The sequence below is a fragment of the Aphelocoma coerulescens genome, chromosome 5 (genome assembly GCF_041296385.1).
Source record: "Aphelocoma coerulescens isolate FSJ_1873_10779 chromosome 5, UR_Acoe_1.0, whole genome shotgun sequence".
Classification (NCBI taxonomy): domain Eukaryota; kingdom Metazoa; phylum Chordata; class Aves; order Passeriformes; family Corvidae; genus Aphelocoma; species Aphelocoma coerulescens.
This window is the reverse complement of record NC_091019.1, coordinates 41,208,528-41,235,685: the sequence shown is the minus strand read 5'-3', so window position 1 is coordinate 41,235,685 and position 27,158 is coordinate 41,208,528. Positions and strand designations below refer to the sequence as shown.

The window sequence follows — 27,158 nt, the reverse complement described above, 5'->3', positions numbered from 1 at the left end:
ATATCATTCAGTGCTTGAATGATTTCTGCCAAGAATTCAAAGACTAGTTTTTCCACTTATGTCAGTAGGCTTTGATTAAAGTCCACAATGGGGTTGAGAGGATGTGATCTCTACAAGCTGTCTGTAGAAAATAATACTACACAAACAATGTGTACACATAAGTGCCACAAACACACACTACTCAGTGGCACCTATGTGCACCTATCCTGCCACCTCCCTCCCCAAATCATAACCATAGTTTTTGAGTATAATCATCACAGTCTCTGCAAATTCATCTCAAATCTGGTGGACTAATCTTTTGAATGCTACACCTTGTGCAACTGCAAACTTTAGGACACAATTAATCACAATGATTTTTTTTACTATTTACCTAGAAAAGGAAGAAAAATTTCTCCTAAAGGTTTTTAAGAGTTCCAGAAATAAAAGTTCTGAGTCATAGAACACTGGTACAGATTAGATCTATATTAATGTTTCTTAAATTAAAAAAAAAAGAATTGGGTCTTTTATAACACACTGGTAAGTACCAAGCAGTAGTTCCTTTCCAATAATAAGTGTCAAAAATAATGTTGTGTTATACGTAAAATTATAAAGCAAAAAAAAAAATTAAATTTGTGGGCTTCTATCCTCCATTCTGATTCCCTTGAGTGGAGGTTTGCCTGTGGGCTTGATTCCATAGAATGTTTAAATATAGAAATAAATATATAAATAATTATAAGTTAATGAATAGTGTCGCCAAGGTCAGTGAAACTATTTATGTTCAACATTATGTACATGCCTAAAGTGCTTTTCTGGACCACAGCCCATATTAACTTCCGTTTTATACAAAAATATAGTGAATAGTTTAATAAAATAGATGACACCATCTTAAGGGATATTGTGAATCACATCAACGTTCTGCTGGCTTTGATAGATAGCTCTTAATGAATAAATGTACTCTGAGACTTACTGGGATCCTGTGCAGGAGCATTACATTTCAGACACATAATGGGTTGTCAGTGTACAATAATCTGTATAGAATATAGAGGAAATGATCGAGAACCTGGAGCACAACTCAGTATTTCAGTGCCTTTAAGTATTACAACCAGCATAATTCAAGGTGTGCACATGTTTGTAGATCCCTTCAAGAGACACAAACTCCTATTTTGGGGCGTATTTTTGAAAGATATTAAGGAAAGAATAATCAGGTAAAAATTCCCTAAAGAGAAGAGAAACTTAAAATCTTAAAATTCTATGGACAATCTCCAAATTAATCTTTCAAAATTATTACACTGAGATTTGACTCTCTCTCTCTCTCTCTATATATATATATACATATATATATATATATATAATCAATCTAAACCACAAATGTTTCAAGAAATAAAGTCAAAAATAACTTCCAGATTATGCATAACTACTAGCAACACTAAAATAAAACCCCTCTCCCATTTCTTTTAAAGAATATCTTAGGAGACATTCCATCTTTCAGAACTGCTGAACTTGCTACTTTCATTTGAAATCTCAGATATTAAGGATTTGGCTCTTTCAAGTCAAAATGTGTGATTAAATAGGGCTATTTTGTTATTTTTGGTAAGCTGCATTTCACAGAACCTGGCCTGTTAACATCTAATCAGTAATAAAAAAAATACTCTTCAAAAGTGTTTTCCTTTTTCATATTTTTGCTTTTCTGAAGACTCACTTTCCTTCTTTAATTTGCTGTGTGATAAACCATAAAGAAACAATGATTGCTATTTCTTTTTAGAATAATACACAATTGAAAGTCTAAGATTTATAAGTTACATAAAAACCTAAACATTTTCAGAAATCTGACATCATTCTGTTATCATTTTTCTGTGGAACTTTCATTTGTGCCTTCTCTGTACTGAAGCAAAAGTTTCCTCCAGTTAAGTTCCATTCGAAAATAAAAATATTAACACCTGATTATGCTTTGGCAAAAGGAAAATACTTTTCCTTTCATTTTACGGTACAGTAAATGCAGAGAAAGAAAAAACTTGCTCTATATTTCATGACTTTTTTCAAAAAACACCCTTAAAGAAAAAAAAGTAGGGTAGGAAATACTGTTAGAAAATAACATATTTTAAACTCATAGCCTTACAATATTTATTAACTTTGATTTTTCTTACATGTGTTACTACTCTGTTATTGTTCTAAGATTATATGAAAAATAGTAACTGGGAATATAATTGTCAGTAAGAAATGAAGCATTTTCTAAAAACAGCAGAAAGCAAAGGGGAGGAGCCTGCTTAGCCCTTCAATATAGCGGATTTAATAAATGATATGCTGGAAACAAAATTTCCAGACCTGAGCTGTCAGCAGGGGTAAAACTAAATGTTGTCAACTAATTGAAAACAAAAATGGGACAGAAAAGAACAGACAAAATAGCATCAGTTCTGAGAGAAACATCTCAAGAAGTGAAAGAGCAAAGTGTGCCTGGGCAGGGGACAAAAGGAAAATGAGAAGTAGACAAAATAAAAAACAAAAACAAAAAGTAAAGTCCATGCTTTCAAGAAGAAAGAAACCTCAGTAACTGTGTTGAATGTATTAAATACTGCTCAGTGGTGAATGTTCAGTGTTACTCCTCCCTGTATACAGTAACACTAGTTGTCCAAAAATGGTGAGTGAAAGTTTCAGGTTGCATATCACCTTTAAATCGGTTCTAGAAAAGGAAAGCTTCGTTTCTGGGCTTCTCAACACCTGAAGAAAAGCAATGAGAACACTGCTGAAGGCCCAGGCATGGGGAAAGATGAAGTGGGAAAAAAAGCCAACACAGAAAAACTAACAAAAAAACCTGGAAGGGAGAAGAGAAAAAAGAGAAGGATAAAAATAAGAATCAGTGCACCACTGTGAAACAGGATGGGATAGATGTTTGTGACTTTATCATGATGGGTTCTAAAATGACTGTGGGGCTTTTGACCAATAGACAGCCCTCTTGAAAAATCCTCCTCTCTCAGATGCACATCTGAATTTTGCCCAAAAATTATTACTTCAGTACTGAGTGAAGCATTTTAAAATAAGTCCACCTGACTTGTTTGCACAGAACAAACATTCCTATAGATAGGAAAGATTGGGAAAGCTCTTGGAATCCCTTGTGCTTAATCAGTTTGGCAAAGTGACATTTGAAAGAAATAAAATCTGGAACTATTACAGAAGCTTTGAGAATTAGGGTGCTATAATACAGTAAACGATGAAATACTGTGAAACATTTTCTTCAATTATCCATTTAGCACCATCAGAGATGATACTTATGCTATCTCTGCCAAACTAAAAATGAGGGTTGAAAAACACCTGACTTCCATTAATTCATGAAATGAAAAAGAACAAACTGATCAGAGGCTAAAACTACACTAAATATATACAAACTCAATGGCCTCTGAGCATCACTGTTGGTAAAACGATATCCTGTAATTATTTCTCTGAAGTCAGTGTGACACAACAGAGTGCTAAATATTCATTCTTTGGAATAAATATGAATTTAGAACTATTCATCTTTTTTCAAACATCTGACATGCTGCATAAACAGAAAGTATATATGGTTTTTTTAAAGTAAACAATACAATAAGTAAAGTGATTTATTATGCAATTTATCTCTTTCCATCTCTGTGCTGTTCATAATTCAGATCCACACAGGGCAGTTCATATACCATTAATATATCCCAGATGTGTTTGACTTTAAGGTTATGATCATTTTAAATGTTTTAAAATGTGTGCCATTTATCATTAGTGTTATGGTGGTGTCATTCACATTATTATAGTTAAGGTTGTGTCAGCAGTTCTATAAGCCCTTATTTTCAGGGGTTCCGAACTTGGCAGTAAGAAGTGGCTACAGGCTGAAACCTGGCACAAAGCATCCTGGCTTGGGAGCAATTAAATTTCTTTCTCAAAAAGTTAACAAAGTATTTAGTCTTGAAATTCTGCAGAAGAGAAAGAAATGTGTTCATGGTTTTAAGATATTCAGTTCTTCTGGTAGATCTTAGAACATGTTTTGTGCCGAAATAAAGGCAAAAGAATGTCCTGCAAGAGATGAGAGTGCTGGTGGGTTGGAGACTGTAGAGACTAACTACTTATCCTTTTGAGCAGATCAGTTGAGTGTATTTCAAACAATCTAACAAATACAGCAGAGCATCTCAGCAACATCTGCAGCACCTGGAAACTCAACGAGCATACATTTTGCACATAACTTCGTATATCAGAAAGAAGCATTTCCAAAACTAACCTAATAGCAGTCTTGCCACATGACAATATCAGGATAAGCTTCCATTTAAATGGTCCTGTTTTATTTGCAACTTCACTGACCTCCCAGTTCTGACGGTTTATCTTAATTAAACTGAGATTGGAGTCATACAGAATTACTACACCACACAGCTAATATTCAAACAGAAATCCTGACAACCATTTCAAGATCTTTATGCTGCTCTGAAACTGTTTTGAGTAGATACATTCTGTAAGAAACATGTTAGGCTCTTGTAGAAACTGAGTTGGTAGTAGAGGAATGGAGAATACAAAAAACCCTACATGGTAGTGCTGATCTAGCATCTTTCCAATTTGAAGATACAGTTTCCTTCTCTTCCTGCCACAGCACAGAATTTGTTTCTACTGTTTCACAAAAATAATTTATTTATGAGATTGGGAACACTGGTAAATATCCTGTATGTCTGTAGAGTCATCATAAAAATTGTTTTCAGCTGAACACTAAAATTACTAAAATTTATCAGGTCCACAATAAGAAGGGTGGACTACTTCAAAATGTAGTTTATTTATTTCCGTGGCCACTGCAAACTCCCATGCTGTAGAATTTGAGATTCTGTGAGCTGGCATTGTTCAGCCTGGAGAAGAGGATGCTCAGGGGAGACCTTATCATTCTCTACAAGTATCTGACAGGAGGTTGTAGCCAGTTGAGGGTCAGTCTCTTCTCCCAGGAAACTGGTGACAGTAGAATGATGAGAGTAGAGATGATGAGAGAATACAGCGTTAAGCTGCTTCATGGGAAGGTTTAGGTTGGACATCAGGAAGAAGTTTTTCACAGAAAGGGCTATTTGGCATTGGAATGGGCTGTCTGGGGAGGTGATGATGGATTCACAATCCCTGGAGGTGTTAAAAAAAAAACCTGAATGTGGCACTTAACGCCATGGTCTAGTTGACAAGGTGGTATTAGGTCATAGGTTGAACTTGATCTCAAAGTCTTTTCTAACCTAATTGATTTTGTGATTCTACGTCTCACTGCCAGTTCTTAGAAAATTCAGATTCACAAGCTATTGCTTTGGTGGTTTTTATTCTACCAGCTGGGCCATACAGCAAGAGTAGAGCACTTTTCAGGTCCTGCCTTTAGAATCTTCTTTTCCCCAGAAAGCACTCATGTTTTTCCCTTTCCAAACACAGCTCTTGTAAAAACAGAGCTCATGGCCCACTCCCAGAGGAATCACGTGTTTCTTCCCACCAGAATCGACTACTTTGTCTTCCTTTAATTCTCTTACAGATATTCAGCAGATCTCTCCATTCCCAAAGCTCCAGATTTTATTCTTTCCTATCATGATTTTATTTTCTGTTGCCTTTCTACTCACTCTGACACGACTGCTTCCATGTACATCAATAAGAGTCATACCCTGGTGTCTTCACTAAAACTCAACTGCAATGAGGTTATGCCACCTGAAAAGTAAGTTGATAACACCTCGCCACTTCTTGCAGGACCACTACTGTCTCCCTACCTCCGTGACAAAAAGGCCTGCTGTGGCTGTGCTCTTCTTCTTTTACCTCTGCTACACTAAAGGAAACTGTTTTCCACTTCCTAAGATTGCATGATTCCACACTACTATGTCACTATTTATTCCTCTTCTGTTACCATATCTTCCTCTGGAAGACATACTGCTTTTCATTCACTCTCTCAGTAAGAAAAATTCCATGTGAGGACAAAGTAGCTGTTCCTGGCCAAATACAACTGTTATTCTTCATAGAATCATCTTTTCAGGGACACACCCTGAACATCTCTGATTAGAAAAGCTGAACATTTCTGGTCAAGACATGGAAAATTCTTGCTGCCCTTCTCATCAAGAAGCCTCTCCCCAGCCACTCAATTTATTTAAGACTTTTTACCTTTTGCATCCTGCATGGTTGCAAGTTGCAAAAGTTGAACAAAAAGGAAGATATTGGCTTTTCATGCACTTCTTGGATATTTAGGCTTTATGACTGATTGCACCACTTCTGTATAAGCTACTGGGGAAAGAATATATTACTCAGCTATCTGGTAAAACATGACTGAATAATAACTGATTATCAAATATTTTACTTGTAGATTCTCCTTACATTCCACCAGAGGGCTACAGAACTCCCAAAATACTGAAAACCAAATTTTCCAACCTTTCCAAAGTAAACTATGTTCTGAATGTCCTTTCCAAATTGCTATGAGGATAATTTTAAACTGATTTTTAGAGATAGAACAAAATAATTCAGCAGAGCATTTTAAGATTTTGCAGTTGGCAAACACTTTCTGAATAAAATTTGAGACAGCAGTTTCAATATGTCCAAACCACTGTCCATGGGTCACCATTTCATTTCTGTCTTCATAAAAATTGAGAAAATATGTCTACTTTCTATTTTTCACCTACTTTGCCCATCCACCACATAGAGCTACACTATGCACATTATGTATGTTTAAAATTTCCATTTGTTTGTAATTCATTTTCTCTTGTATGGAAAGATTTTACTTTTCACTCAAAAATTGTAAGATGTGACTCCTTCCAGAGATACTACTCTGCTTCCAGAGACATGTAATTCACTTTTCCCTTCTATCAAATACACCTACTTGTGAGACCATGAGCTGGAATAATGAGAATCCATGACACATACAAAAAGAATTTTAAATTTAAAGAAGAGTGGGAACAGGAGAAAATGTGCATGTTAGATAAATAATGACATATAAAAGGTTCCTGAAGAAAACAACAAGGTCATAAATTTTTCAATGAAAATTAATGCACACTACTTATTTTCCTTTTGTAGAACTGGACTCAACTTTCACCAACTTACATCAAATTAAATTACCAGCCAAAAAAATTTATTGAGATCTTCAATGTGAGTTATGCCAAAACCCAATCCTAGGTAAGGAGAATGACAGTTAGTAAAAGAAGAATTGATCCTTAATCTCCTCCTAGCAATATGTTCGAAGCAATGAATAGTAAACAGTTCAACCTCTTTTCCTTGTATACAATGCACCGGCCATTTTATTTTTGTTTTACATGCTACATGGTATTAACTTTTTTCACCTACATTATAAATATGACAACCTACACCATTCATGCTGTCAACTATGAATTAGCAAGATATATCTCTTCATTCCATACACAAAGGGAAGTTAAATTTATGAATCCAGCAGTAACGCTAGTCATTCTTTTATACCATTTTTCCTTTTCAAATTGCTAAAGAGCCTGGATGCCAACTTGAAGCAAACATGCTTCCTCAATAAATCTGGTCTAAACAAAATACTTTTGCCCTTTTAATATCAATATTTACAACTAGTAAAAGCAGAAAGATGCAAGGATTTGGTTTCCTTCAAATGGAAAGAGAAGAAACGATTGTACAATTTGATTGGCATAAGAAAGCAACTCAAAGATATTGCATTTTTCCAGATGCTATTGCTATATTTGCCAAACTAGAAATAGTCTGATAAAGTCTGGAGATTATAAAATATATTTCCTGTTGTATTTATGTTGCACTGATACAGTTCAAAAGCAAGTAGAACTGCTTAGCTCCAAGTATTAGTCCTAACACTACTATAAGCTAGAGCTGGTTGCTCTGGAAGCAACTGAACAAATACTCTGTAGTCACCATAGAAATCCTATGGAATGTAGTTTCCTGCTGTTTTGGAATAACTATAAGGTAGCCACAGACTTCAACACTATAAACAGTGTATCAAAAACATACAGCTTCTAATACACTTTCAAACAGAAAATTTTTCCTTTCCTTGAAGAATTAAGCTTCCTATGTATTGCACATAAATATAATGATATTTTACATATATCATCATACATAGGACAGATTATATTTAACATTCTGTCCTATGACTGAAGATTAGCAGATTGGTCTTCATTTCCACACACCCCTTCCCACTTTCCCTTTTAGCCTACCTTCCAATGGTACCCCAGTTTTATAAACCACAAATCTCATAAGGTAAAACACACTCATATTTGTACAAGAAATATGACAGAGTATTTATTCTGGCAGCCTATACTATGTCCTCTCTTCACAGATTGAGCAAAATTTCACTAATAAGGTTAGCTGTCATGATTTCAAAACCCAAAAGGTTAATAAGTCTCCAGATTGATTTATAAGATGTATCTGATAGAGAAATCAACTTTTGTTTCTATTTAGTTCTTATTCATCACAAGCCAACCTTATTTTTTTGACAAACTAGAAGAAAAATTCTTATGTCGACTCTGTTTTGTAATGCCAGAAAGAATTGGGCCATATTTACTTTATTTACATTCATGAAATTCCATGCCACCCATGCAAGGACAGATTGGAGGCTTTTTTAAAGCTGTTTTTGTTATCCAATCTTGACGTCTATGTAGAGACAAAACTCTGGTCACTGGTGCTATCAGTAAAGAGATGCACAAACCCTCAGTGGAACAGACCGTAAGTCCCAAATTTCCCCAGGTGAAATCAGTGGGATTATATGATCAAGAAAATATTTGTTCCATTAAACATGAATTTAAAGGAAAAAAAAAAATCCCAGTGCCATCACAGGGCGCAGATAATAATTTAAAATTAACAGGATAACTGGACAATACTGAACAATTTAACTTACATTATTAAAAAAAAATATTCAAACTATTTCTCTGATTTGTGTCTGGGCTTGTTTCATTGAACTCAAGTGGGAAAAGAATAATTTGACAGTGAGTGGAATTAGGTATTAATGTAGTTAAGACGATTCGCTCAAGACGTTCTTTATTTGTGTGTTTGACAATGTTGCAATACTACAAGCCACTGAGTACATCTTCATATACATTCTCCATGTGTCTTACACAACTTGTTCTTCAAGTACAACAGTGCTGTTGTCTTTGGAAAGTCACAGGTTGGGGCGGGGTTTTGCTTTTTTAAATTAAACCCAAATGTAGTGCAGAAAGTTGGGACTCACTATGCTGAATCATGTGTGTTGATTCATGTTGAATCTCTTGTGAGTATTGAAAGAAGGCTAGTATAGAGTGAAAAAACTGCAGGATCAGTTTACACAGGATGCTAGCTTGAGAAGTCATAAATTGAAGAACACACAGATCTCTTAAGTGCTAGATTAAAACCTTTAGCAAAATCCTATCATCATTTTGAACTATTTGACTGTGCAAAGTCAGAGAACCTCTTTCTAAAAGAATCCTGTCATTTCTTTCCTCCTCACAAGCACTGCCAGTTTCCCAATGCTCTTTTGACAGTATAATCAGTCAATTCAATCAGAGAAATTCTATAGTACAATGGTAATTTTCTCACACTTTTTTTTTCTCCCTTTACACTGTCAATTCAAACCACCTGCTGTAAGCATTGATGTGGAACGGCTTAGTATTAGCTCTGAAATTAGTACCAGTCCCCAGCTAACTACCTGGCACATTCAGTGTGGGACAGACACTGTTAATGGCACATAAACCCATCAGATGCAATCGCTGCATTCCTTGAGCAAGTCTCTTTCCAAGCTATTCAGGGAGCACCTTGCTGGTATCACTGCACTAGACTTAAAAATCAGCCTGAGAGGGATGATTTGAGGAAGGAGGGGGAGAACAAACATAACCACTGAATCTATCTTAAAAAGGGAATTGGTATGAATATTCTATTGAATACATTAGGTATCTTCCTATGGCAACATTTTACTTATTCAAATAAACCAGCGATGCCTTTAAAAGCATGTTTTAAGGTATGCAGTACAGAAAACGAATTGTGCACTGTTTTCAAATAGCAGAAACAAATACAATTCATGACACTTTATAAAATCTCACTCCTTAAATCCTAGCACTGGGCTTTAACTATATGTACTAACTTCCATCACTTAAACATATAAAAAAAAGGCTATTAAATCCAATATCTTACAAATGCATCAGTTCTCCTGGCCTATTTATCTCAGCAGGTAGGTCTGTGCACACGAGTCAGTCAGCAGTGATGAAAGGCATTTACTATACACTCCTCACAGGGTCATCAATGGACAGCCTGTACAAGATTTATGCTTTAAATAATATATGAACTAAACACCTTGAAGTAATTGGCTGTGTGAAGCCTCACACTAGGCCAGATAGCTTGTCTGTACAAAGTAAAATAAGATTAAATAATAAATGAACAGTGCAGAGGTTTTCTAACCAAACTAATTCTACATGATTTTTTAAGTGCAAGTTGTTCATGAGTTGAGACACTTTCATGATTTCATGCTGCTGTCATGGGGCCAGTCTGTCTTTGTCAACAGTATCTGTCTTAGTGGACTGTGTTCTGTTCAATGATGATGTTAGAAACTCACTGCTCTCCTTCCTTGTGCAAGGTAATTGAAGTAGCCTACATAACCATGTCAAGAGTTCATTGAATGGTCATTTTCCAGTTTTGCAAAGAATGAACACATCAAGATTTTGACCACACTACATGTAGCAAAACTCCCGAAAACTGGCATAAATTCATTAACTCATTAACAAATATCATGTACAAACCTTTCACTGATGGGATTATACTGACAAAACATAGGATTTTCCCACAGGAGTTATAATGTAGGGTTTCACATTCTTTAATGCTGGCAAAGGTTTCCAAAGCGTCTTCCAAATGCAAACTAGCTGACAGCCTTGAGCAGATATTCTCCCTCTTAAATATGATGCTGCAGGCCATCTCACTCTCAGTTCACAGTCACTTAAATCCCTGTTAAAACTACAGCTTTATTATCCATAGAAGTACTAGTGTAAAATATTTAAATTAGTTTGCAAAGCCTCTTTTAATACTATCAAGGAGTTTAAAACTAGTTGGAGAGACTAAGGAGAACAGTAGGTCACAGGCAGTCCACAGCAGATTTGTTTTCTAATGCAAAGCAAATTCATTTATTTCATGCTAAATGCAAAGTTTGTTACAGAAAAAATGCAGATACTAGGCATTCCAGAGAGAAAAATAGTTTGAAAAAAGGAAAGTGGGCATATATTTAGAGGGTTTATAGGTCAGTTCTTAGATGGTGTATAGTACCTTACCCCTAGAAAACTAAATAGGCTTTCCTAGATTTACAGAAAACAAAGGTCTTACCCCTTATCTTTTTATCTTTGCCCTTGGGATCTTTAGGGAGTTACCATCACTAAAAGAGGTGCAGGGCACATTTAATCTGAACATTTCATATTCTGGTTGAAATTCTTGCCATATCTCTAAACTGTCTGAAGCTTTACACTTACTCAAGGCTCCTCTACTTTAAACGTATGTCAATGGCTTCTTTTAACACTGAATTAAAAGAGGGCTCCAGCAGCTGGTCACACCTTCCCTCACCACTCCTGTTTTCTGTACAAGGTTAATTGAATTATATCTCATGGAAAAGCCTAAACACTGTAAAGAAGCATTTCCAAGGTTTCATTCACAACCCAGCTCTGGGCTCAACACCTCACATTTCGGAGCTGCTGCTCTAGAGTGAAACAGAACTAATCTGGAAGTAATTCTACCACATTTATATAAATTACAAAAAGATGAGGTGGGAAAAAAATGAAAGAAAAAAAGTATCAAATATCTGAATAGAGAAAACAAAATTTAAGAAATAAATAAATAAAATTGCTTCAACTACATTTAATGAAATGTTAAGGCTATCCCTTTAAAACACACAAGCAGCATTTGTACAGCTGATAAAGTCCCTGTGACCTTGGCAGCCTTACAGGGGTAATCTTCACGTAAGATGAATTATTCTTGAACAATTGCTCTAATGTATTAGGCACAAGCATACTGTCCTTCAATATTAGGCATGCTTGTCTTTCCACATCCTTATTTCTATACAAACGTATTTATTAAGGACAAAGCAGGAGGGTGAGGGGTGTTAGAACGAAAGAGAAAAAGAGAGAGATTACATTCTATGCAAATATGCACCACAATACAAGAGCAAACAAATTTATTATAGTCCATGGAGCAAAATTATTTGTCAGAATAGACTTTCTTAAAGATTTCAGAGCAGAGGATGGCTCCCAGTGAGCCCTGCTCATAGATGACTTAAAACCTTCTGAGAAAAAACTTTCAGGGGTACCGTTAGGTAAAGAATGAACAAATCATGTTTGTTAATGACTCAGATGTTTCCCACAAACCCACTAACTGCAGTGACTATAAAGGGAACTCTCTCACATTTATTAAGAGGGCCAAGCGCTTTGACATCCATCTTCCATGTTGGTCTTTTACCTACCAAGAGAGTAGCAATTTGGGCCAGAAATCAGTAGAGACACACATTCTTCATGATCTGAAGAGGGAACCAAGCAAGTTTATAAGAAAGATTATGATTGCATCTGATAGCAAAGATCTGTGCTCAGAAGTACATACCTTGTGTTGATCATTTCCCCTGCTACCCCCAGCTCCAACTCAAGTCCTTCCAATCCTATTTTTTAGATTCATATAGAGATGTAAACACTTTGAAGAGGATCCGTGTCTCTACAAAGAGGATCTAGACCAAGACAGATCATTACTGGGACAAGTAGAACTACCTATATACCTGTTTAAACAAAATAACCAGAGGAATTTTCACGTAAAACTGTTTGCAAGCATTAATTAATTAAAAAATATGTGCCACTGAACTGAGGAATAAAAATCTGGAAATTTGGAGGGTGACTAGGATCAGAACTGCATTTCTTCAGACTCATGTAAATTTTGAGAGTTTCTAAAGAACAGAGACTGTTTGGCCCCCAGAGGCTGCCCCAACCTCTACAATTCCACTTCTGTTCATGATGTGAAACATCCTCGGTCTCACCCAAGCACGGTAAGGGCACAATCATTATGTACCTATCAGACAACTACATCCAATAACTATATCCCTGATCTGCTGTGTCCTCAGGTCCTGCCTAAATGATGCCTCTGTGGGTAGGTTTTGCACAAAATATCACTGCAGTTATGACTTTATTCAAAACCAGAATCTAGAATAAAATCACATGTGCTTCTCTTTGCACAGTGGTTAGAACAAGCATGAAAAATAGATAACCATTTCAATTTCCTCCCCTGCCCGAGGATCAAATTCTAAGGGCTCACACTGACTGTCAGCATCACTCCTTTCAGAGGGATGGGCACTGTTAATCAGAGAGGGGAACTCTGATTTTACCCTCATAAATGATTATATTAATAGCTGGCATATAACAAAAGATACACTGAGAAAGCAATCTACATTATGAATTAACAACCTCTACTAAGACTTTTTTTTTTCTCCCCTGCATATGGATTCTCTTGGACTTTCAAAATTGTATCTAAAATTATGAATTTCTAGGCAGGAAAACCCAGATTCTTCAGTGCCGTAGGCTAGACAGTGGTATTGGGTAATTTGCACAGACCTTTCTCCAGGCCACCTAGTACTGCTCTGTGTAGGTCAGGTGAAACCTTACAGGCTTAATGCTTGTTATTGAACCTCTGCACGCTTAACAGCTGTTGAAAAGTATATACTGCCATTAACATTTTTCTCCTTAGTCTCAGGGAAGAGTAGAAAGAGCTCCAAGTAGAATGGGATCTTCACATAAGTCAGATGCAGGAGAGTATATTATTTGCCTGCTCTCTCATTCCTCACAAATTGATCATTCCAAATGAGCTGTTGGCTCTTAAATACCCAGGTCAATAAAAACTGGATACATACACCTGAGGTCAGAATTTGCCCCTTGCAGTTTAAAGTGTTGCTGAATGTTTCCTATGTAATATGGAGAGTTAGTCCACATTATACTGGCCAGTGATGGACAAAAACTATTATCCCTGTGGGAAACAATGACAATACATGGGAAGAAACATCACCATCTCACATTTTTTTCCAATAATCAATTTTCTCGAGGTTGGTAAATTTGACATATTAAAATACATCACACCTATCAAACCAGTGCCAGAGGTCTGCACAAATAAATAGTCATACCTTGTGTCATTAATAAACAACATAGGAATTCTAGGAGCTCTGGTATGTGTACAAGACACACTATATTTGCTGAAGTACTATGCATGTCATGTTATCCCTCAGTGGTTCATAGATCACGTGGAAAAGAGACAGGTTTTGCGAATCGCGCTGTTGAAAAAGGATAAGTGATGAATTCTATATTTATATTACTAAAGGGAAATTTGCAATCATGATACAGCAATGCTAGAAGAAAGGGGTAATATGTCTGATATATTGGCCAGCCTTGACTGTGACTGTTCCTGCAGTGTAAGAATTTCTTTATCCAAGGACAACCACTTTCACCTTCCCATCTGTCCTGTGATTTTTTTAATGTCTGAGACAGGTGGCCTGTTGGAAACCTAAAACCCTGTGGGTACAAAATATGATTAAAATCTGATGTTAGGCTCTACGATAAAGAAGAGTTCTATGTTTAGTTGAGAATTTGTAACTAACCTGCAAAAATATGTCAAAGGTAATTTGAACTCTACATAACCAAAATCTTTTTAATTCAAGTTCAGCATATGCTGTACCAAAACTTTGCTTGCAATCATTTCCCCAAAGATCAAATATGTATCTTGATAAGTACACATACTGCTTTCTTTTAGAAAAAAACTTTAAAGGAGAATTTTAATTAATGCTTCATTCCTAAATATAGCATTGACAACAATAACATGAAAGATTAATATGTTGAACTTACTATTTAATAACTTACAGAGTGCACAATTAATGCATCATAATAAACTCTTAACAAATATTAAAACAAATATCTGAAAACGTCTGAAGGCATTTCAAGAATTCAAAAGCTGCTGGGTATGTAATCTTGCTTCTTTTTGGAGAAGAGGGTGGTGATTTAAATGGGTCTTTTATATTTTGAATTATACCCCATAAAATAAAAAATTTAAAAGGCAAGAAGCTTAATTGAAATCTATTTAGAGGAAATTCAGAATCTATGCAAAGTTTTAAACTTTGGCATAGAATACTAAATGCTGATTTCTGCCAATAATTAAAATTGAAAATGTTAAATGATTTATCTTGTTGTAAATAATTAAGAGGATTTTTAAAAGGCTACCAATAAAATGCAGTATGTGACTATACTGTATATTACCAATCTGTATTTATCTTAAATGATACGTACTACATATGGTCTATGGTTTTCTGACTGGTTTTCATAATGATGTGGTATAAGGAGAATTTTAAAAAAAATCCAAATAATTCCAACAAATTTAAATATATTCAGTGTAAATCAACTAAGGCTGATTTACATTCTGGTCTAATAAGTTATAAAACACATAAAAAAGGCCCTGTGAGACAAATGTGATAGATGACTTTCCAGTAATATCAAAATCAAAGACATTGAATCTTAAGTATGAAATATCATTCCTGTGTACTCTTAGTTAAACCTACACACTTGCAATAGAGTCTGTCATGTCCAGATGATTCTCAGGCTAATGACATTTACTGGTTGAACGACTGTGTACTCCTCTGACTCCTTTGAGCTATTTCTGATATACACGGGAGTAAAGATCAAAGGCAACAAGGTAATATGGGCATTACCACAGATGTGGGAAAATATTTAGGCTCTGGACTCAAAGCTAAGGCCTGTATTTCTATGTGGCTTTTCATTTCTTTTATAAAAATTTTTTAGAATTAAATTCTCAAAAAGAGTACTCTGGAAATTAATTAATTATTTGCAAAGAGTTTTAGGTGCTAAGTGCTTTGGAGGTGGTTTGTTTTGTTTAGACAGTGATACAGGTAGTTTCACTGGTTCCAGCAATGGCAGAGGTAAGAGGATTGTTCCATCTTCTCCCCCTCTCCCAACACCTACTAGCACAGCCTGCAAAATGCATTCTTTATTTTCTCAGTTGTGACAATCATGTCGAGTCATATACTACTGTGAGCTGCACAGAAGACTTTTTATTTGTTCATGATGTTTAACTTCATTACACTACCCTTTAAATTTAATATTTGTACCATTTCCTACTTTCCCTTACCACATAATTTATCTGTAGTTTCTTACATGATGATTTTTGAACCACAGATCACTTCAGATGTTGGAACTCATTCCTCGAGCAACATGTGCAAGATCATGCAATTCTTTTTTTTAATGATAATACATGTATCTTAAGCTACTCCCCGAACCCCACGTGCCCTGTCTCTGCTCTTATATTAACATATGATAGCCCTGCATTTACACTGTATGGCTGAAATCATATACTTCAGGCCCATGTCCAGGCAAAGGTTGCAGTGAGAAGCCAGAATTCTTAAATGGCAAAACTAGCTAATTTTCTCCTTGGAGCTGGAAAGGTTAGAAGGAATGTCTGGCTTAAGTGAAACTAAGAGGGAAACAGTTCCAGGAAAAGATGAAGTCCTCTTACCTAAGATACAACTCAGATTCAGAGAATATTAAGCAGAGTCCTTTTTGCTCTCTGCTGTTTGTTATTAATAGGACTGTTGGTATCACTATTCTCCAAGAACCAAAATCGAATGCAAAATCAATTCCTTGCATGGACAACACTATTTCCTAATCCTGAAAAACATGCCAGTTTTTCACGTAGACATCTAGAATCACGGACAAGAGCAGTAAGTAGTCAGATGACTGGCCATACATAACAGGTTATACAGCGAAGATATAGCTGATGGCTAGCTGCATTCATCATTCCTGGCAAAGAAGTTCCAGAACATCCCCATATGAGATCTTATATAAATAAACCATCCCCAAGCCCTCAAAACATTAGAGAAATGGGCAATATCATTGGGGTGAATAAACACAGAATTGACATAAACTGTCATATACTTAAATTATATCCGGCAATAAAAAAATCATCTTGAGACTGCTTGAACAGTAAGTCCTTCCAGATTTGCAGTGGCACATGGGATAAGTTCTGAGAAGGATAGGGCACCTGCAGTTCCTTTCATGTGCAATATACAGCATAACTCGAAGCGAGGGCTGCAGGTGTTCAATTCCACTTGGTATTAGTCTCTAAGCACAGAGTAAGCACTAAAAAAGGCAAGAAAAAATATAAAGGGATCAAAATGTTTGGGACTTTATATTGCTATTCACATTTCACTTTGTTACAGAAAACATAAGACTGGGAATGTATTATTTATTCAGAGACTAAAACCAAACAAGCTCATTTAAGTCACCGTATTACATAACTTTTTTTTAAACTACCACACAACTGAAGTTTGAAGGAACCAAAGAATACCTCCTAAAGTTTCAAAGGCCACTACACCTTCCTGCCAAGCTCAGCCAAAGAGAGTCCTATTATGTGCCCCCTTCTTTCTCACAAGCTTAATTCACTCAGTATATAAAGAGGACAGAATGAAATCCTTACTTTTCTGCAGCACCACACAAACTATGTCTGCAAAAGTACTCCCTCTACCTTAGCTGAGAAAGCATAGTATGCTAAAAGGTGCATATCACACCATATCTACATAAGAATCATGACTATATTTTATTGAGAACCTACAAAGCAAATCTTTTTGTCTGCATTACTTTCATCTATTAAAAAAAAAGCTTTAGTGTTACTTTCTATTCGCCTAAAGAAAAAAAAATGTTTACAAAATATTCTGGATATTATATATTTAAAGTGGACCCCATGCATTGGAACTTATAATTTTCAGACAGAGTACAAATGGACTGGGCTTAGATGCATGCAGTTGTGATTAGAGATACGAGAAAACCACTACTTATCTGCTACTTTGTGCAAGAAGAAAAAATTTTTGCAGACCATTTATAAAGCAGGAACACTTCTCAGCTATTGCTGACATACCATAAGTGATGATATGAAGGCAAAGGCCTCAGGAGTATGTAACATCAGCCAATGAAAGCAGGTGTTAGCATTACATGAAGCATTTTATGATCTGTTAAAAAAAAATCTAAATAATTTTAACCATCTGATTCACATCCTTTCTCCTAGAAATAGTGAGTGTTATGAGTGCCAGCAGTTATCCAACTACAGTTTCAGCAGTGCGTAGTCACGGCCTTTACTGCTATGACCATACTCCAGTGACACACAAAACAGTGGGAAATCACATAAGAACCTGCTTATTTTCTTAGCATAGAACCATCGTGCTTGGCTATTCTCCATCTACCCCAGAGCATCTCAGCATTAAATACCCAGAGATTGCTCACTTGCCAAGTGGGTTTACAGCAGGTCACTTCTGGAATTTCAGCCTGCATTTGGCCTTAGCCAATAGCTTTTTCTATTTCCTTCATCAGCTTCAAAAAGCAGCTGCTTTTAACAGCTTTTAAGGTGTCTTGCTCTCTCTTTATTACTTTTGTCCTGTGCTGTGCTCAGCTTCCCTGGTCCTCCTCTTCATTCCTCTGCTCCTATAAACCAGGAAATTAAAAAGATTACACTATCAGGAAAGAAAAAGGTTTTAATTCCTGCTGAGTGCTTGGTGCCTGCAAGACTGTTCAGGTTTCCTGGATTTATGAATTATATTCAGACTCATTTTTGTAAGCCAAGTAAAAATAAGACTGAAATCTGAAGTGGAAGTTACATCCTGAAGGACAGAGAGGACTTCAGTGACTGCCTACAGAGCAAATGACATTTGTGGGAGCAGCAAAGAGATTAACACCTCAAAAAGAAACATACTGGTTAAGGACAAGGCAGCCAAAATACAACAGCAAAGGAAGAAACTCTTCCCCTGAAAGAAATGTCCCGGCAACCATCCATCCAACCATAGGGTGGTCCAAGAGTTCAGATGATGGTCAGAGCTGCTTTAGACAATGTCCGCTACTGTTCTTGCTCTGGCAGCAATTCATGGAGCAAAATATTGCCAAAAACACAACTGAGCACTTTCCAAGCTTCCTTTCTTTTTTCTGCTGCCCAGATCACGTATTACCAAAAAGCATGTACTGTTCTTCTTTGTTGCTGCCTACATGTGTGTAAGTCATTTGCTCACATCTGAGCAAAGTATTAGCATCTAAAAACTTCACTGCTTTCCTTTAATTTAAATAGGCACTTGAGCTCTGATAGGCCTCATTTATTTGATTACTGTCCAATGAGTCTACAATGAATGAAAACCATGAAGCATGTGGTCAAAGAAAAAATAAAGGCATGAAGAGTTATGAAGATATTTTATCCAAGATATTATATGGGCTATGTGTTCAGGTTGGTGTTTTGTTTGGTTGGTTTTTAAACTGCATGGTGAATGTATTCCTGAAAATGTATCACATGGCTTGGGAAATAATGGGGGAGGAGTAGAGGGATGGAAAACCTGTGGGGAAATTTCTGGATTGAAGATACATTAAAAAAAAAAAAAAGACTTTACAAATCATTGTGTGTAAAGGCAGTAAAGCTAAAGAAATCCACCACAAAAAGTCATAGTTTCAGAAGAGATGATGAAACCTTGCAAACAAGCTGGGATAAGTCAGTTCTCCAATGTGCCTCATACAACAGAACTGACAATAAGATCAACCGCTTTCTTTACAACCATTCCTTTAAAATATCAGAATGTTTGTTTTCATTATGGTTTAACTTTGATCAGTCCAACAACAAAAGAATCAGTGTCATTTTTTTTGTTTAAAAAAGGTTTTAATACTACCTTGATTCCCCAAATGGTCACATATTGCAAAACTAAACTGAGAACAGTTTCATTTTATAGAACTACTACAGAAAGCTTTCTGTAAAATTTTAACATTTCAATTCCACCTTAAATACCTATAAATTGAAATGAATGAGTTTATATGAACTATACATGTTTTAATTGGAATAAACTTTGCATTTATTTGGCTGATAAGACTGCTAATACCTCCTATGTTACAATATTTTCTTTGAAATCCACAAAGGAAAAGAAATTAACCCGTTAGAAGCTCAGGTGAAAGGAAAATACTATGATGGTAAAACTTTTTACTTTAAGTCATATTTGTATTCACTAATAGTACTTATATATACTAAAGTACAATTAGCATTCAGTTAAATTCTTTGAAGGTAATACATTCAGTTATTTTGAAGAATCACATATATTTCCATTTAACAATATCTAATTTCTTCCTCTCTCTCTTGTTTTCTCTAGCAAAAGGATAACAACTGCTATTTATTTTACAAATAATTAGTAATTTGTAGAAAAAAATCTTAGCCAATCTCTATCATCCAGCATGAAATTTGATTTCACATTAGCACATAAAACGACTATGGAAATTCCACATAAATATCAGCCAAGCAAGTTTAAGAGAAGCAGATACGTCACTGAAAATGCCTCCCTTTTTCTTCCCCATAGTCATACACTCCTTCCTTTCTTTCCTGACATAGTGGAAAAAACATGTCTTTTTCATATCAAAAAACTATATACATGTAAATATGCAAATATTATATAATTTTTTAATATAAATAATTTAACCCTTTTAGCCCCCCCATAAGTGCTGCCAAAAAATTTTAGACACTGCAAAAGCCTTTCTGTAGATCTACTTAAACATGGAGCGGTGTCTTAGTCTGTGTCTTTGCATAAATCTCCTCATCACTCACCTGGGCACTACATAAAATTTTAAACTCTTAGCTTTGGTAGCTACTGTAGCTGTACAGAATCTGTTGCTGCTATGACGTACATCTAAGGCTATTAATAAGCTGTTGAAACAAAAACATGGTTGATGACAACGAACTGAGCCAAATATTCATATCCTGTCAAGGCCTAGCATGTAGATACTAAGCAGCACCCACAGGGAGGAGGGAGAGAGATGTCATCTCCTTTCTCTCCCACCCAAACTGAGCAGTAACCTGCTCGTTTTTCTGTTGAACTACCAGTTTGTCCATTATGTGATGCATCAAACACTCAAAGCATGGAATGTGTAATGTAAAATAGCCATTTGAGTTTCTCTCCCCTCTAGACAATCTCCATTTGACTTCCACAAATGCATTCACTCTAGCTTTCCTCACCAGAGTGTCTAATCCCTCCACAGGCAGCAGCCTATCTCCACACCCTACTTTCTCTTCAACACAGACCATATTTTTTTTCCATAGCTTTCTCTTCCTTTTTACCCTCTCACTTTTTCTATTACTGCATGATCCTAACTCTACCTCCACCTTTCTAGTGGCTGCTTCAGCACATCTTTTTACAAGCTGTCACATTCAGCTTACACCTAAATCTTGCCCATTCTTTCCGTATTAGATCTCTGAGATCCAAAGAGCTAAAAGTCTCATCTAGGTTGTCATCATTTTCTGTCTATATTACTATATTATATATCACAGTCCCTGTTTCTCTGTCTCTTAAGAAATATCATCTTACCCACTTTCTATCCATTTATTATAAGGTTGTTACAAAGGTAATTTGTTTTGACATTGACATTTATGCACTTTGGAGGAGTTAAATATTTTAATATTAACAATTTAATTTCTTGTTTAACTTAAACATTAAAACAATACACTTTTTCTGGAAAGGACCATTTGCTAATAAAAGTAAAACAGCCTCTTTATGTGAAAAGGAAATAAATATAAATTTCAAGAAGCAATTAAAAATTTTTGACGCTTCCATGCTGAGATGAAAACTAGAATATTTTCTGTTTTCTCTCACAATACAACAAAAGGAAGGAGGTAAAATACAGATATTTACCCTAGAACAGCATATGATCTATAGCAAGATGTATCATTTCTAATTTCAGGTGTAAGCATCAATTAATCTTAGTTACATGAACAACATATTCATCACAGAAGTGACTTAAAAAGTCTCACCCTAGAGTTGCCAACAGCTTGATAATTAAAATGTTTCAGAAAAAGGGAAGATAGCTAGATTTGACTCTGAGTTTTCCAAATCCAAATAAGCAACCAGTTCTTAAATACTGGAGGGCACAGTAATCTTGAGGCACTCCTCTTTGATTTTTTCTCCTAAATCTAAGAATCTTTTTCTATTAACTGCTTTGTCTTTTGACAAAAATTATTTATTTTTAAAAGTTGTTTTCCAACCAATGAAAAAAAATCTCAAGTAGCTCTGCTTAAAACTACAATTACCACGCAATTCTGCATAGCAGCATAGAATGCATTACAGTCCTCAAATGATTTGAGATATGGTGTGTAAAATATCACTCAATAAAAAAGGAAAAAGACAGACAAGCAAATCTTCAGAAGAGGAGATTTAAGCAAAGAGCATGAGCTTCCTAAACGGAGAAAGGCAGCTTATTCCTTAGCTTTTGGGCATAATGGTAAAATCCTCCATCACGCAAGGTTTGTAGTTTTGTAATTGGAACTTGCACTAAGAGGGCACTGAAGAGCACAGAGGCCTGGAAGCAATATATCTCAAAATTAAATCTGGAGATATATTCAGGACCTTGACCATGAAGGGGCTGACAGGTCAACTTCACAATCAATCCTTTGTTTCTGAGTAGCCAATACAGTGATGCTAGGATTAGGGAGATATGCTGTCTTTTTTTGCAAGATATACTTCTCTGGCAAAAGAGTTTTGCTCAAGCTTGGTAATGAGACCACTTGGCATGCCAGTGAGCAAAGCATTATAGTCATCTAGCTTGGAGGAGATAAAACCCTGAGCCAGCTTCTCATAAACAGACAAGGATAAATACGGACATAGTATGGTTTCATTTTTCAAATGACAGTAGGAAGTCATAATAATCTGCCCAATGTGATATTTAAAGGACACTTCAGATTCCAACAGAAATATGGATGTTGAAGTGGTAATCCTGTGCTGCGAATAATATATAGACATAAAAGCTACATCAAAAACTGAGGTGGCATTAAGCTTATAGCTAGAGCCACAGAAAGAAAAAACCTTAATTTTACTTGAATTTAACTCCAAAAAATCAACATAACTTATATTTTAATATTTTTCAGGGAACTGATCCAGACAATAAAAGCACAGTTTGGATTTGCTGCTTTGACTGACAAATGAAGTAGTATGTCCTCAGAAAAGAAATGAAACTTGATATCAACCCAATGATTAATCTGGCCCAAAGGCAGCATATAAGCATTAACTCTAACAAGACAAAAATAGAACCCCCTAAACATCAGCTACAACTATCATGGAAACTTGGTATAGTTTTAACTGGAAGGGACCTTTAACGACCATCTAGACCAATTCTTCCTGTAATGATGAGTGACATATTCAACTAGATCAGATTGCACAACAATCCATTCAGCCTGACCTCAACTGAATATTTCTAGGGATGGGGCATTCACCAGCTTTCTGGACAACTTGTTCTACTGCCTCACCACCCATATTGTAAAAAACTTTCATCCTTGTATCCAATATGAATCTTCCCTCTTTTAGTTTATCCCTTGCCCTATCCCACCTTTCTTGTAAGCCCTATTTTAAGCATCAAAAGGCCACAATAAGGTCTCCTTTCCTTGTGGGGTTCCATGCCGTGAGTCTTTTTCATGGTCCTTCTCTGGACCTGCTCCAATGGGTTGTTATCTTTCCTGTGCTTAGGGCCCAAGAGCTAGATGCAGTAGTCTACATGGGGTTTCATCAGAGTAGAGGGGCAGAATCAGCTGCTTAGATTTGCTGATCAGGCTTCCTTTGATGCAGCCCAGGATATGGTTGGCTTTCTGGGTCTATGAACACACATTTCACAATCGTATTGAAATATGTGAAATCAGTCCTGCAAATGTAACATTGCACAAGGAACAATCAGCTTTGCACCAGTTTGAGATGGTGCCTGTCAAAAAGCCCAGTATACTTCTTGCATTCTGAAGAACATGCAACATATGAAAGCCTGCAGAGAAGCATTTTGGCTATGCGGATTAAATATGAGCACATTTAGTAAAAACATTTGTCTATGTACCTGTAATTTTATTCAGATGTATACTCTTTGAAAGTTAAAAATGCCTTTAGTAACCTTAGAAGGATGACAGAGTTGACAGCATTGGAAGGTATACCAAAAAAATTCAATGAGAATTGAAACAAGAAATTAATTTCCATGCTCCCCTTCTCCCTTGCCACAGGATTTTAGTTTGCCTTCATGATGGTATCTCCTCAAAGTGTAAGTTAAGCTGGTTATTTAAGTATTCAATATAATATTGTATGTTGGTCTGACTGCAATTGTTGTATGCCCACATATACAGTCTAAAGTTTGTATCTGGATGCCAGTAGGTCAGGTCTTATAACATGGCAATGAAAATATTTGCTGATAAAAACATCAATTACCTGGACATCAAGGTCCAAGGAAAGCTGCTTTAGCCATGCAACTCTTAAAGGTAACATAACACAGTCTTTAGCCAGAAAGTACATTTGGGTGATAGGGTTCTGTTTTAACAGATACAAAGCCCAAATTTAAAAAAAAAAAATCTTATTATTTGATTCTTTGCAACAAAGAAACATACAATTTGCAAACAGTTTCATTATTTCTTCCTCAGAACATGAACGGGTCTTCTTTGCTTTCACACACTAAAGGAAATTCCATCCACAAGAAATTAATTCCATTTCTAATTTACATTTTATTCTAACACACAAATCAAGATGCTATAACTTTTATTTTCAAATATTTGTAGGTGTCTTGCATTTTGTCTCTCAGAGGTTTGTTAAAGACTTGTGACATTCTGTCTTCCTAAGGACTGATTTCAAAAATTTAATGCAGATATAGTTTAGTTAAAGACCAGAAGAAACCAGGAAGGAGTAATGAGGAGATGCAAATGATTTAGTCTATCTGATTAGTACTTTTCATTTCTATTTTGTATTTTGGTTTCCTTCTTTTAAACAGTGGAAGAGGAATACAGTTGATGATTTCGTCATTCATTTTAAAACCAAGACAATTACAATAATTTGTTCCAATTTCCAGAACATACAGGTTTTCAGATTGTACCAAGCAATATCTGTAACTTGTGCTTGAGCTAAAGAATTTGGGGTTTAGACTGATAACAAATCTTGAAACACCAATGACACATAGAGGCTTGATTTTGTAAAAATGTCTTCAACTTGGTTCAGTCACACAGGTGTCCAAAACTTATTTTCCCCTTCTACCTTTCTGCTGTAGACCTGTTATAGAATGTATTTGTTCTCAGATTAACATTTTAGGAAAAGATTAGTGGAGTTTCCTCACCGCTATGGTTAGGCTTGAACTTCTGAAGTGTCATATTTAGTCCATGCTGAAATAATTTCAAGCGATTCATATTCAATTACATAAAAAAAGAGAAGTTTGCAATCATCAAGTGTCCTGCTCTTACAGCTTACAAAGCTTGCCAAAAATTCCTGTGCACTTTACAGTATTTATAAGCCAGTTCATTAGTTCAAATTTATTTAACAAACTTCCATGCATTAAATCACTACCACTTGGGCTACTTACTATGCAAATAGATAGTAAACAGACATGGTTATACTCTTTGCATTGTATAACAGCCACTCCAGTTTCAAATAAGACAGAAGTATTGTCACACGTCATTGTTATAAATGTATTGAGTTACACTTTATAGTAGTTCAAATCAAATGAACACTATACATCTATGGACATACAGACACATACATATGTCTATATATTGCCACTTCCTTCTCTTATTTTCCTTTCTCAGATCTCATTCTAAGCAATAAGATTCTGTGAAACTGGAAAGCAATAAGGATTTTTAAAAAGCAAACAACCTTAAAAATTTGATTTTTATAGTGAATTTTGATTTCATAGGTAGAGGGTTTCAAAAATATATTACATATATTTATTTTCTTATGGCATATCCACAATTTGCTAGTTTGTACTTTTTAAGCTTAGCTTGGTCAAAAAAACCACAAACCTAAAATTTCTCCACAGTAAGTGTAAGGTTGATTAACTCAGTATTAAACAAATTCTGAACTAATTAAACTCAAAGTCAATTCAGCCCATGACAGAAGGTTATTGCCTCATAAACAGGATGTACTTTAAAGTTATTAATAATACACTAACATTGCCTTTTCAAAACCTTTGATTAGCAAACAAGTGAAAATTAGCATCTGAAATTCTGTTTGTACAGACTGTAGATCAGATTATGTAAATTTCTAAATCTCCATTTTTCCAAATGAAAAGGAAGCAGCTAGCAACAGCTGTACAAGTGAGAAAACAGTGCAGATATGGGGCCCTCAACTCTCAGCAACTTCAAACTCCACTGAGATCTACAAAGTGATAACAAGGCCATATATTGTTCCATATTCTATCCTGTTGTGCACGATCAACCATGCAACCAACAATAAAATAAAAATATATAGGATGAAAGTCTTAGTAGGGGATATCTTGAATGATATTTTAAGTGTTAATTTTAAATCCACCCAGATTCCTTCATAGTTAACTAGGAGCACTCTCCTCATATCAAAATGTGAGACTTGGTGGATGAGTTAAGCTGAAGAAAAGCAAGCCTTGCCCTTTCTCCAACAAGCTTAAGTTATGCACAGAAAAAAACATAAAACCAACAACTTCTCTTCTAAAAATGGTTGATAATACTGTTGCATTTTCAGAATAAATATGAACAATTCCTGCACAAATGACTCAGTAAGTTTCTACAGACATCAATAACACAAGTCTACAGCCTCAAGACATTTTATGTACAACTAAGAAAGTAAAGGAACGAGGCAGATAAAAATCACACACAAGGGTTTTTTTGTTCTGTTTCTCATATATTATTGTTATTTAGCATGGTATCTGACAGCAGGACTGCTACCAGTAGGAGAAACATTCTAAACATTATATGATTTATGTAATTACACAGTATATATTTATAAAATGTACATGCTGAGCTCTTTTCAATTAATATATGGAACTAAGAAAAGTTGCATGTACGTTAGTCTCATATGTAGGCACAGAATCTCCCAGTGATTTCACCAGAAGGAACAGTGCACCTGTGGGAGTAGAATCCTTGGTGTTTCAGGGTGTTCCCTGCAGAGTCTTACACATTCCTTACAGTGGTCACCCTTCTAATAATGCACAAGCTTCATGTCTTAGGTGCCACACCCTCAAAGCCAAACTGGTTTCTCAAACTCCTTGAGTGTGCTGTCAAAAGCAAAGAGTTCAAGAATACAAAGCTAATCAAGAAAAAAAAAAAGGAAGAAAAAATCCAAACCAACAAATTTGCCAACTGTATGCAAGAAAAGTAATCATTATTCAAAAGGAATAAAACTGATGATGATTAGTACAGTTTTCATTTTAACAGTATTTGACAGATCAGAAGACACACAAGACCAAGGA

The 27,158-nt window shown here is 35.6% G+C and overlaps 1 protein-coding gene across 7 annotated transcripts in view; it reads right to left on the bottom strand.

The window, feature by feature from the left end:
- The window catches only part of NPAS3 (neuronal PAS domain protein 3), a 599,417-nt gene that overhangs the window by 444,349 nt on the left and 127,910 nt on the right, over positions 1–27,158 (bottom strand). For 2 of the 7 annotated variants that reach the window (XM_069017786.1, XM_069017785.1), the window contains exon 2: positions 18,351–18,404. The exons of the other annotated variants lie outside the window; for them this stretch is intronic. In XM_069017786.1, coding sequence (XP_068873887.1) covers positions 18,351–18,394 — 44 coding nt within the window. In that variant the 5' untranslated portion in view covers positions 18,395–18,404. The remainder of the gene's footprint in view (positions 1–18,350; positions 18,405–27,158) is intronic. 7 annotated transcript variants of the gene reach the window in all.